This window comes from Microtus pennsylvanicus, chromosome 4, assembly GCF_037038515.1.
Source record: "Microtus pennsylvanicus isolate mMicPen1 chromosome 4, mMicPen1.hap1, whole genome shotgun sequence".
NCBI lineage: Eukaryota > Metazoa > Chordata > Mammalia > Rodentia > Cricetidae > Microtus > Microtus pennsylvanicus.
In genome coordinates, this window is record NC_134582.1 from 40,812,404 (window position 1) to 40,826,254 (window position 13,851).

General features: G+C 43.4%; 1 protein-coding gene across 4 annotated transcripts in view; it reads right to left on the bottom strand.

The window, feature by feature from the left end:
• Positions 1-7,099, bottom strand: part of Rbm27 (RNA binding motif protein 27) — a 71,525-nt gene extending 64,426 nt beyond the window's left edge. For 2 of the 4 annotated variants that reach the window (XM_075968752.1, XM_075968749.1), the window contains exon 1: positions 6,829-7,045. In XM_075968752.1, the coding sequence (XP_075824867.1) occupies positions 6,829-6,887 (59 nt within the window). In that variant the 5' untranslated portion in view covers positions 6,888-7,045. Of the gene's footprint in view, positions 1-6,828 lie in introns of all 4 variants that reach the window. The other 2 variants (XM_075968750.1, XM_075968751.1) reach the window with 2 other exon arrangements.
• Between the last annotated feature and the right edge of the window lie 6,752 nt (positions 7,100-13,851).

The window sequence follows — 13,851 nt, forward strand, 5'->3', positions numbered from 1 at the left end:
TTCACTAGCAACTCCTATTCTTTACTTTTAAGGATTTATTTATTTATTATGCATACAGTGTTCTGCCTGCATGTACGCCTGCACACCAGAAGAAGGCACCAGATCTCATTACAGATGGTTGTGAGCCACCATGTGATTGCTGGGAATTGAACTCAGGACCTCTGGAAAAGCCAGTGCTCTTAACCTCTGAGCCATCTCTCCAGCCCCACAACTCCTATTCTTACTTATAAGATCGCAATGAGTCAAAGACTATGTTATACACATGACAAATGAATATTTATTAAAGATGGCAGTGGCACCCAACATTAATAAGCAAAATATTTGCAAAGCTTAGTGTAGCTTCATATTTCAAAAACACAAACTGTATGGTACAGAGTGCCTGAAGAACACAAAGCACTTTTGACAGTCTGCACTATTACCATACTATGTTTGCAAAGTATGGGAAAAGGCTAATATTTAAGAGAAGAAAGATAATATCTGAAAAATCAAAATTAGACAGATATAAGTAAGTAGAAGCTAACTGCCCTGATTCACACAACAATGTTCTATTATAATACACAGACATATCCAAGAAGTTTACAAACCCCACCAGTCGCTGGATGTAGTGGTACCCGCCTTTTAATTCTAGCACTTGGGAGACAAAGGCAGGTCAATCTCTGTGAGTTGGAGGCCAGCCTGGTCTACAACGTGAGTTCTAGGACAGGCTCCAAAGCTATTCAGAGAAACCCAGTCTCAAAAAATCAAAGCCAAACCAAAACAAACAAACAAACAAAACCATACACCAATGTCATACAACCTGTAATCAAAGCACTTATTCTAAGACAGGATTGTGAGTAAATTGAAGGCCAATCTGGGCAACAGTGAAAAACAGGCCAGCATGTGCTATATAGTAAGATTTGTCAAAAAGAAAAGTGTGTGTGGGGGGGGGGGCGGTTAAGAAAAAAGAAAAACACATCAAGTCAAATTTTTACAATAAGCCAAACAAGAAACAACACATACTTAAAAATTTCCATTTGAGAACTCAGTAATAGAGGGCTTACCTTGAATGAACAAGGAACTGATTTCAAATCTCAGTATTATAAAAGACAAAAGTTAAATCTTATTTATTTAGGCAGAAATGCAGGTCTGTCACTATAATAAAAATACTTGGCCCCAGAGACTTGGGTCAACAGGGAAAGACACCCATCAAACAAGACATGATAACCTGAATTGGATCCCTGGAACTGACATGGAGGAAGAAAATGGACTCCTACAAGTTGTACTCTGATTCTACATGTAGAAACACACATGCATACACACACAAATTGATTTCTTAAAATAAGTAGTAATTTCTGATCAAATGATGCACAATATCACAATTTATGCATAATGCCTACATGATATGTCTGACAAGGATGTCTGCGATTTTTTTAAGATTTATTATGTATACAGTGTCTGGCTGCATGTATACCTACAGGCCAGAAAAGGGCACCAGACCTCATTACAAATTGTTATGATACACCATGTGGTTGCTGGGATTTGAACTCAGGACCTCTGGAAAAGCAGCCAGTGCTCTTAACTGCTGAGCCATCTCTCCAGACCCTACAATTCTTTGTAAGTGAAGAAAAATAAGGATCCCATATAAGATCGGTTAGTATAGTCTGTCTGTGACTTTTTGACCTGATTTCCTCCCCTTTTAGTGTACTGCCATCAAAAATGGTGGCAACGGTCTTTCTCCAGCAAGCTAAGGGAGGTAAAGGGTTATTCCTTCCAGGGTGGGAAAGATAGCTCAGCAGGTAAGAACACTGGCTGCTCTTCTCCTGGACCCTAGATGGCTCACAAGCATCTCTTCTCCAATTCCAGGAGACCTAATACCTCTCTGACAAACACACTCTGCACAAGACACAGAGTGCACAGATATGCATGTAGGCAAAACACCCATAAAATAAAATAAAAATCTTTTTTAAAAAAAGTACAACAGAATTCATGTACTCAGCCATAGCCTGATTCCAACCTGCAAGTACATTATCTCAAAGCCTGACAACTAACTGCTCTGAAATGCTATGTTGTAATAACATGTCAATCTGCCATGAAAAGTGCTCTTAAATCTAGAATGTGAAATAAGTAAATTTACAAACACAACCCACATTAGCATATCACTTATTATGTTTTTAGACTTTCTAGACAAAGAGTAGTCAGCCATGACAGTGTACCAAGAATGAAAATCTATATGGCATTTGCACTTACTATTTTTTAATCAACAGCTCTTTCTAAAAACAATACTATAAGTTAAAAATAAAAATTTCATAGGAGAGACACATTCTTAAAGTCTAATTAGTGATGCTAAGTCTTTTTTTCTTATTTAGCTTATGTTTATATGATGGAGACCAAACTCAGGGCTTAACATACATTAAAAAGTATATGCTATAAAGTTTAAGATATAATAACAGCCTAAGTCTTTTTCTTTTCTAATCTTCAATGAGTAACTTTAATCCCAGTACCAAGGAGGCCAAGGCAATAGGATTTTCAGGAGTTTGAGGCCAGTGTGGGCTACAAAAGCCAGGCCAGTCAGAGCTACAAGCTACACAGAAAAATACTATCTCAAAACAAAAAACAGAGGCTGGAAAGCTGGCTCAGTAGTTAAGAACACTGGCTGCTCTTCCAGAGGTCCTGAGTTCAATTCCCAGGAACCACATGGTGGCTCACAACCATCTGTAATGAGATCTGGCACCCTCCTCTGGTGTGCAGGCATACAGGGAGGCAGAATGTTGTATACTTAATAAACAAATCTTAAAAAAAAGAATGATGTGTGTTTCAATTTGACTTGAAAAAAACAACACAAAACAAGTTTTAACACTAAGTTCAAGTAATCTTTTGTTTGGTTGGTGTTCTTCTTTTGAGACAAGGTCTCCGTTACACAGTCCTAGCTAGCCTGGAAATCATGGCAATCTCTTGCCTCAGCCTCTTACAAGTGCACAATGCCATGCCCAGCTTTCAAGTATTCGTTTGTTTTTTTGAAGATTTATCCTTATTATATTTTTAATTATTTGTAGGGTATGTCTGTATTTTGCTATGTACGTGTGAGTGCAGATACCTTCAGATGCCAGAGATGTTAAATCCTCTGGAGCCCAAGTTACAGACTGAACTACTTTACAAGGGTTCTGGAAAACAAACTCAGGTCCTTTGGAAGAGCAGTAAATACTCTTAAGCACTGAGCCATCTCTCAAGCTCTCATTCATTTTAAAGTATAATTTTCGATCAAGATCACAGAATAATTAAAACTGTCAGTTGATAAAAGAAAAAAAAAACACCCTAACAAAAACATCACTAGCAAGAAAGATGACATTCTTACACTAAAGTTTACCTTAATAAAAAGAAAAGAACTGGTCAGGGGCCGGAGAGATGGCTCAGTGGTTAAGAGCATTGCCTGCTCTTCCAAAGGTCCTGAGTTCAATTCCCAGCAACCACATGGTGGCTCACAACCATCTGCAATGAAGTCTGGTGCCCTCTTCTGGCCTTCAGGCATACACATAGACAGAATATTGTATACATAATAAATAAATAAATATTAAAAAAAAAAGAAAAGAACTGGTCAGTGATTGTGCAGGTCTTTAATCCCAGCACTCAAGAGGCAGAAGCAGGCAGATCCCTGTAAATTGGAGACCAGCCTGGTCTACAGAGTTCAAGGACAGCACGGGCTGTGAAGAGAAACCCTATCTTGAAGAAGAAAAAAAAAAGTACTAGCTAGTGCTATTACTACCCAGTAATACATTTTTAGGGTGCTTAAAAGAAGAAAAACTAAATTAAGCCAGGCTGTGGTGGTGTATGCCTTTAATCCCTGCACACCAGAGGTAGAAACAGGTGGATCTTTGTGAGTTCAAGGCCAGTCTGGTCTACAAGAGCTTGAGAGCTACAGCAAAACTGCCTCGAAAAACAAAAACAAACAAACAACAACAACAAAAAAAAACTAAAAAGAAGCTATAATGCTAAATGTTGTTACTATCTACCTGAGACATAAAACATACATTTAATACTTTCAAATTTTAAAAAGACAGTACACAAGATCTCTACTAACAAAGAGAATGAGAGCTTATCAGGGAAAATTGAGGAGAAAATAAAAGATGGGCTGGTCTGGCCCTGGGTTCAATGTTCTACAATGCAAGAAAAGACAACATTGAAGCACAATTAATAAAAACTCAAGTGACAGAAATTGGGGTTCAACCTGAAGGTCAGAAAAGCAAAACAGCCAGTCACTGGCTCTACCTCAATCTGAAATGGAAATCCTGCCTCCAGGAATCTCAGAATGAGACTGAGAGCTGTCTCTCCTGTTTTATAATCCTCTCTAGTTCTGGGATTAAGGGCATGCAGCACTACCACCTGGTTTCTAGGGCAAACTAGTGTGGCTGTTGGGATTAAAGGTGTGTGTCATTGCTGCCTGGTCAGTAAGGCTGGTCAGTGTGGCTGTTTTACTTTTCTGATCTTCAAGAAAGCTTTATTTATTAAAATACAAATGAGCCGGGCGGCGGTGGTGGCGCACGCCTTTAATACCAGCACTCAGGAGGCAGTGGCAGACGGATCTCTGGGAGTTCGAGGCCAGCCTGGTCTACAAGAGCTAGTTCTGGGACAGGCACCAAAAAGCTACGGAGAAACCCTGTCTTGAAAAAAAAAAAACCCACAAATGAAATGCTACTACACAACAGGCATTCAAAACAGACCTTTCAAGAGTTGGTAAGAAAAATAAACAGGTGGTAGCACAAGCCTTTACTCAGCACTCAGGGGCAGAGGCAGGTGGATCTCTGTGAGTTCAAGGCCAGCCTGGTCTACAGAACTAGTTTCAGGACAGGCTCCACGGAGAAATACTGTCTCGAAAAACCAAAAAAGAAAAATATAACTAATTTTTAAAAACATATAGACTTTCCCGCCTTTTTTAGTTCTTTTCACAACAGTAAAACTGACTAGCTCTATCTTATTCCCAAATTGCACATCACAATCCATTTCCATCTTAGTGCCCTAAAACTTTCCACTGTAGAAAAGGGATGCAAACATTCTACCAAACTTTCGAGTATGCCCAGAAGTCATTTTCATTCTAACTGGACGACCACTCATCTAAACCTGAGAAGCCCTTACTGCACGATTATTTACTCATTCATTTGTCCCTATGCTCTATTCATTCACTCCCAGAAGGCAAATAACAAACTAGACATCCAAACACCCCCTCCACAGCCTCCTTTACCATCCTCCATAGATGACCCTCCTCCTGAGGTACCTTCCCACCCCGCCCCCAAAAACAAAGTAGCAAAACAAAAACAAAAAGTTAGTTAACCAAGTTTCTTGGGGGGAAGAGGATGATGGTGAGGAAATAACAGATGATGAGAGCAAGCTGACAATGTCCCCCAACAGCCTCAACTTCACAGTTCCTCCACACCTGTGGGGCTACTTCCCAGTTCCAGCCCCTGAAAACCTTTTTTCTTCCTTCCTTCCTTCTTTCCTCCCTCCCTCCCTCCCTCCCTCCCTCCCTCCCTCCCTCCCTCCCTCCCTCCCTTCTTTCTTTCTTTCTTTCTTTCTTTCTTTCTTTCTTTCTTTCTTTCTTTCTTTCTTTCTTGGGTAATCTGATTTCACGATTCAAGGCCCTCCTTTTTCCTCCTCGAACCACGGGGGGGGGGGGGGGGGAAGTAGGCAAAAACAGTAATGGGGGAGAGGAGGGAGAGAGGGAGAGAGGGAGAGAGGGAGAGAGAGAGAGAGGGAGAGAGAGAGAGAGAGAGAGAGAGAGAGAGAGAGAGAGAGAGAGCAGGAAATGCTCTTGTTCCCTCCCATTCGGTTTCCCATGCTCTCTTCAAAGACTCTCTCCTGCCTTCCATCCTTTCCTCCCGACACGGCCGAGGGAGGCAGAGACTAGCTACACCCGAGGATCCCCAAACTCTCCACACAACTTTTACTTTTTTAAAAGTTAAAAACGAGAAGTTGATGATGCCCCTGCTGTCCCTGTCAAGCCTCTCAGTGGTATGTCCACAACTGACACTCCTCAAAACGTCTTGAGAGGACGGGTCTCTAGTTCCCCTGGTCCCTCAGCAGTCACCCTACGCCCCAATTACAGCTGCCCTGTCATCTTTCCGAAATGTTTACAAGATCCTTATTTATTCTTGGGCCCCTTTTATTTTCCTAATACCTAGGGAAAAAAGAAGAAGAAGAAGAAGCTTCAACTTTACCCACTTCAACCTCATCATCCATACTATTAACTAATCAGTCCTTCAACCCTCAATCAGACATAAAAATCTCGACTCTTCCCCCAACATCCTGCGGTATCTAAAAAAATAATCAAGTCTGCCATCAACTCCTCAGGAACACCTTAAAATCCCTCAGTATCCTTGCTCTCATCCTCACGAGCTTCCCAGTAATTTAACAAAACCCCTCCATGCCCGCACATTCACTTCAGCCCTCTTCCCTGTTCTCAACCCTTGGCGCTCACCCCTAACGACGGCTAAGCTTCAGGACCCCCGGCACCCCGAGAAGGCCGTCGACACCGGGCTCCCGGACACTGTTTGCAAAGTCCTGCAACCCGCTCCGCCGTCCCGCACCTCAGCTCACACATTTAAAAATCCCTCGACAGCCGCGCCACCCGCCCCTGCTCCCAGGTCGGCGTCCTTCAGTCTCCCGCCGGCCTGCAACCCGGGCCGGCTCCCCCGGTACTCGGGGAACCCCCGCCGCCCGTGCCCGGCCCCTTCCCTCCTCACCTCACAACACCGTGGACGAGTACCAGGCGGGCGGCCCGGACTCCCGCCTCCCCTCCCCCACGCCCCCGCGGGTCCCCAACGCCCATGCCGCCGGCCCGGCGCGGCCCGGCGCACTCACATCGGCTCCAGTAACTTGGCCAGCCAGGACTTGAGGGCATCCACATCCTCTATGAGCATGGTGCAGGGAAGGCGGGCTCGGGCCGCCGCTCCTCCTAAGGCCCGCCGCGGGTCTCCGCTCGCCGCCGCCTCACGTTCCCTCACAGCTCCGGGTGCCCTGACCAACCGGGCATCTTAGAGACTTCACCTACTCCCTGGGCCGGGGCCTAACAGGAACTAACCCAAGAGCCCCAGTCAACCTAGCCCGGAGGCTCCAGTAGGCGGGAGATAACGTGGAGTGACGGGCGCACGCACCAATAGGCGAGAGAGGGCCGCGCGCGGCGGGCCAATCGTAAGACTCTCCCGCCCCGCCCGCCGGCCGTATCCAGTGAGGGCGGAGGGACCTAGCAAGGTAGGTGGAGAGTTCAGTGAACTCCCGGTGCAAGATGGTATCTTGGAGAAGGTGCTGTGCCTCTTAAAGGGTCCGCGACGCCTTTTTTGACCACGCCGCCATCCACGCCCGGAATACCGGTGTCTGCTGCTAGCAGTGCCTGGGGGAATCCGGAGAGCCCCTATTCCAGCTTCCTTCCGCTCGTTTTTTTTTTTTCCTGGAAACTCACTCCGGTGTCCCGAAATGACTCAGCTGTAGTAAATCTGCAGCACAACGTGCAATGCGTTCACGTTGGACACATTGCAAAGAAGCAAGATCTTGCAAATTTTTTTCTCCCTTTCACACTCATTTTGATGACCGGCGCTCATGCTTCTATTTTTGTTGTTGTGTGTTTTGGTTTTTGTTTTGTTTTTTTGGTTTGTGGGTTTTTTTCTGCTAAGCTTCAGTTACACAGAATCAATCTCTCTCTCTCTCTCTCTCTCTCTCTCTCTCTCTCTCTCTCTCTCCCTCCCTCCCTCCCTCCCTCCCTCCCTCCCTCCCTCCCTCTCCCCGTCTTTCTCCCTCTCCCTCCCTCTGTTGTTTGTTTTGAGACGGGATTTTTCTGTATAGCTCTGGCTGTCCTGGAACTCTTTCTGTAAAGTAGGCTGGCCACTAACTAAGATACCTGCCTGCCTCTGCCTCCTGAGTAACGGGACTAAAAGCATGCACTACTACACCAGCGCTAAAAAAAAAAAAAATTCTCTCCTTCTCTCTCCCTCTCCCTCTCTGTTTTTTCAGGGAGAATTTTAATTAACAAACAAAGTTTAAAAAAATAATGGCAAGCCGGGCGGTGGTGGCACACGTCTTTAATCCCAGCACTCGGGAGGCAGAGGCAGGCGGATCTCTGTGAGTTCGAGGACAGCCTGGTCTAGTTCCAGCTAGTTCCAGGACAGGAACTAAAAAGCTACGGAGAAACCCTGTCTCGAAAAATCAAATAATAATAATAATAACAATAATGGCAAAGCAGGGATTTGAGAAACTGTCTCAGCAAACAAATAAATAATTGCGAAGGAAAGTTGAAATTGCCAAGAATAGGCTACTTTTTGAGTTTTTATTAAATGGGAAATTCCTGTTGGTGTTCTTAAGTTAGTAGCTTGTCACTGGTATTAAAAGGCCCTATTCAGCCGGGCGGTGGTGGCGCACGCCTTTAATCCCAGCACTCGGGAGGCAGAGGCAGGCGGATCTCTGGGAGTTGGAGGCCAGCCTGGTCTACAAGAGCTAGTTCTGGGATGGGCACCGAAGCTACAGAGAAACCCTGTCTCGGGGGGAAAAAAAAAAAGGAAGAAGAAAAGGCCCTATTCAGGGCTGGAGAAATGGCTCAGAGGTTAAGAGCACTGTTTGCTCTTCCAAAGGTCCAGAGTTCAATTACCAGCAACCACATGGTGGCTCACAACCATCTGTAATGAGATCTGGTTCCCTCTTCTGGCCCACAGGCAGGCAAACCACTGTATACTTAATAAATAAATAAAAAGATAGATAAATAAATGGTTTATTCAGTAACAAACATGGAGACCCTGTTATGTACTTACAGTAAACCATTAGCGTCCAATGAAGGGGAAATCCCTCTTCTAGATACCTGAACAGTTTGTAGAGTTGTGCAGTACAATAACATTTTGGAAAATACCTAATGAGCACATATTTCACCGAAAAGAGGTGGATCAACACAAAATAAGCCATTGCACTAAATAGACCATATATAGAACAGGTACTGGCTAGCCTGCTCTCCGTAAGAGGGCCAGATGATAGTCAACATTTCTGGTTATGTGAACTTTGAGGTCATTGTGGCAAATACTCAACATGGCATGAGCCAGGCCATAGATGATCACATGTAAACAAGTGATCATGGCTGTGCTCCAGGAGCAGGAAAGTTTTATTGAATAAAAATGCCAATACCATGTAAATTTTTGCATCATAACGTATTATTTTTCTTGACTTTTGAGACGGGGTCTTGTTATGTAGCCCAACATGGAACTGGCCTAAGACTCATCTCCAGGCTCTGCCTAAATAAATAAAAAAATAAATTGTACCTAATGTTATTAGGTATCATTATGTCATTTTGAAACACAATTTGGTTTTGTTACTCCACTTTGCTGCCTCTTGTCTCCCATTCCCCAGCCTGTCCCTTTACCCTTCTACCTTCTATCCCTAGTAAGCCGCATGTCACAGGAGTTTCACCAGTGTTCTGGTACCCTCGCCCTTTCCTCCATGTCGTGACCACCGCCCCCCTTTCTGGTGTCAGATCCATGTATATGAACACTAAGAGCTGGGATCTGAATATGAGAGAAAATATGCAGTATTTATTTTTTCAGAACTTGCTTGCCTCACTTAATATGACAATGCACAGACCCATCCACTTTGCTGCAAATTTCACGATTTTATTTGTCTTTACAGCTGATAAAATTCCCATTGTGAGCACATTTTCATTATCCGTTCGCCTGTTTGTGGACTTCTAGGTTATTTCCTTTCGTAAAATATTACTCTTCATTTGTTTCAATCACTTGAAAAACTGTAACTGGCACCGTAATCTCACAGGTGCAAAGGGCAGGTGCCAGCAGAGCTTGGCAGAGCTTGGCTCCCTGGCCTGGGTTTGCATACCCCTTCTATACGAAACAAAACGGGAGGCAATATTTACAAAGGAGAGGGCAAGCCTGGAGAGGTACATTGGTTGTCTGGTGTCACACCCCTCTAGGTGGAGCTGGAGCTAGCCCCAGCACTTCTGACTGCAGCCCAGAGCTCTCCCGCATCCACTGCTTCCTCTTCCCTCTCTCTTCCTCCCCTTTAACACTTTCTATGTCTTTCTTTCACTTCAGTGATTACAGTGTTACCCTCAGAAATTATACAAGTTCTAAAAAAGAAACCCCTCCTCGTTTGTATAGAGGTGAGTATCCCCGCCTGTCACGCGGGAGACCGGGGTTCGATTCCCCGACGGGGAGCCAAAATAAAATTAAAAATAAAAAAGGAATCCTAAGGTAGTCACTCATGCTTACGGTCTCACTTGTGGGGTAGAGGAGGGTGGATTAGAAGTTCAAGGCCAGTGTCAGTACATAGTGAATTGGTGACCAATATGGGCTACCTGAAACCTTGCCTCAACCCCCCCCCCCAAAAAAAATAAATAAGCCAAGCTGGGCGGTGGTGGCGCACGCCTTTAGTCTCAGCACTCGGGAGGCAGAGGCAGGTGGATCTCTGTGAGTTCAAGACTAGCCTGGTCTACAAGAGCTAGTTCCAGTTCAGCCTCTAAAAAGCTACAGAGAAACCCTGTCTCGAAAAACAAAAACAAACAAACAAACAAAAAGAAAGAAAATAAATAAGCCAATAAATAATATTTAAATAGTGATTTGGTCAGGCCTAATTCTGACTGTATAACTTAACAGTATAAGTGAGATATGACGGTTCACATCTATAATCCCACCACTTGGAGGTAGAAGCGGAATAGGTATGAATTTCAGCCCAGTTCCACCTTGGGCTACATAACAACACTGTGTCTCAGAACCAAATAAGCTGTGTGACACGTGCTTTTAACCCCAGCACTTGGGAAGCAGAAGCAGGCGGATCTCTGTTAGTTTGAAGCCAGCCTAGTATACATAGGGAGTTAGCAGTGTACAGCAGTTAAGCTAAGCGTGCAAGGTAAGTATTGAGTAACTAACTTCATGGTGATCAATGTCTTCACTTGAGTAAGATAACTACAAGAACAGTCATGATTATCATGGTAGGAGACCCCCTTAGTAACTTCCCCCCTTTCTCTACTTCAGTGTTATCATAATTACTTTGTTGATTTAGGCATTTGATACATGTATATATATTTGGTGTGTGTGTGTTATCATAATTACTTTGTTGATTTAGGCATTTGATACATGTATATATATATATCTGGTGTGTGTGTGTGTAGATTTATAAACCCTAGTACCACTTCTTGAACATAGCATTCCAAACTGTCTCTTGAATAAGCACCATGTATAACAAAATTGGTTTGGTCAGGTAGATGACTCAGCGGGTAAAGCTGCTTGCTGCTAAGCCCGAAAACCTGAGTTCAATCCCTGGGATCCACGAGAAGAAAACCAACTCCTGCATGTTGTCTTCTGATCCCCCACTGCATTTCACAGAGCATGTTCATGCACACACACACACACACACACACACACACACACACACACAAGTAGATAAATAAATGGGGGGGGGTTGTTTTTTGTCTTAAAAAAAAAAAAAGAACAGTTGCTTTCCCAGAAGTAAGTCTATCCAATGTAGTCAATTCCACCTCCATGCTTGGCTCACTGAATTTGCCAGATGGTTCAGATAAATTCAGGAGCTACGAGCCAAAACTTCTCCATTGATTTTATTTGGTAGCATGCATTGCGTACAAAGAACTGACTCACCTGCGATCCATGAATGAATGTGCACTTACTCCAGGCACGAGTTACTGGGCTACCCTGATTGTAGTATATTCATGTGCTCATGCAACATGTAGATACGTAATTAGTGATACTTACCACATGCCAGAGACAAAAAAAAATTATTTTTGAAGTTACATTCATTTTTGTATTTGTGGGTAGGCAGTGTAGCTCAGTAGTAGAACACTTGCACATCCATAAGGCCATGGGTGGGTTCAATCCCCAGAACCTGAGAGGAAGAGACAGTGACAGAGGAAGACTTTTAGAGGCAAGTCCCAGAGGCTACCCCTTCCCTGTGATAAGCACATTGCTTCAGCACACCGTTATATTTGCTCATTCTCACACTACCCCTAAATATATAGGCATTCGTCACAGACAAGAAAACTGCAACCCAGAAAGTCGACAAAATAATGAATAGTAAGGATCCATCCTCGACTATGCCCCTTTACTCCAGAGTTCACGCCTTTAGCTGTCACTAAATTATCCTGATAACAAATTTAATGTTTAATTAAAACATTAAAATATGAGCTCCCTGCTTAGTTCAAAATTCAGTCAACATTTTGTATTGCACACACTACCGTCCATGAGCCACTATTCTGAGTAAAGACAGTAAGATTGGAGCCAGTGTGGTGGTGCACGTCTTTAATGCCAGCATTAGGAGGCAAGCGGGTCTCTGTGAGTTCAAGGCCAGCCTGGTCTATAGAAAGAGTTCCAGGACAGCCAGGCCTACACAGAGAAACCTTGTCCCAAATACGAAACAAAACAAAAACAAAAGAAAGAAAAAAGAGGTCATGAATTTGAGAGAGGGGAAGCATGGGGGGGTGTTGAAGGCAGGAAAGGAAAGGAAAAATGATATAAATACAGAGCTCATCTATGAAATTCTCTAAAAAATCCAAAAAGTATCAGTTTATCCTAAATCTGGGTCACGTGGATCAACTCATGTGACTTAGAAAAAAAAAAGTCATTTTGTTAAGAATAGCTAGAATCTTAGTTGTGTAAACACAAGATCACTTAGTAGACAAATTATGAGTCAACTCGAATAGTCTTTATTCTGAAAACATAGATTTGTTCCTTGGGAAGAACTCTGGATTAAGGGGTTCAATTTTTTTTAAAAAAAATGTTTATATATATATACATCTATGTGTGTGTGTGTGTGTGTATAATACTAATGATATACTAAATACAGCAAGGAATCGGACCATTCACACCTTGCTGATGGTGATGTGAAGTGGCACAGCATTTCTGAAAAGCAGTGTGATGCTTTCTTAAAAACTATCACCAGGCAATGCTGGCAAACGACTTTGATCCCAGCACTCAGGAGGCAGAGGCAGGCAGAGCTCTGTGAGTCTAAGACCAGCCTGGTCTACACAACAGTTCTAGGACAGCCAGGCCTGTTGCAGAGAGAAACTTGGTCTCCAAAATTTACATACTTTCTGTTTCTATTTGTGTAATATTCAAAAAGAACACGGTTTTAAAAGTGGAGACCAAGCTCGGAGGTGCAACCATTAGGCAGCGCAACCTTCTTGAAGCTTGACTCCCCCGGGTGGTAGATAAGAATAGAAAGATGGATTGTCAAGGTGACTCAGTAGCTAAATGCTTTTGCTGCTCTTCCAGAGGACCCAAGTTCTGTACCCAGCACCTACACTGAACAGCTCATTACTGTTTATAAAGCTGGCATCAGGGGACCAGGGTTTCTCCATAGCTTTTGGTTCCTGTCCTGGAACTAGCTGGAACTAGACCAGGCTGGCCTCGAACTCACAGAGATCCTCCTGCCTCTGCCTCCCGAGTGCTGGGATTAAAGGCGTGCGCCACCACCGCCCGGCCTATTTAATCTTAAACAAGTGAACAAACAACCAAACTGAAAAGGAATCATAGGCTGTTCAGATGTTTCAGCCAGTAAAGACTCTTATATACACAAATATCACAATCAAAATATATGAATGAAATCTTTTTAAAAAATAGGGTCACCGAACTGAAGACCCGGATATCAATCCACACATCTTCGAACACCTGATCTTTGACAAAGAAGCAGAAAACATCAAATGGAAAAAAGAAAGCATATTTAACAAATGGTGGTGGCATAACTGGATATTAACATGTAGATAAAAATAGAACCATATCTATCACCGTGCACAAAACTCAAGTCCAAATGGATCAAAGACCTCAACAGAAAACCAGCCACACTGAACCTTATAGAAGAGAAAGTGGGAAGTACACTTGAATGAATTGG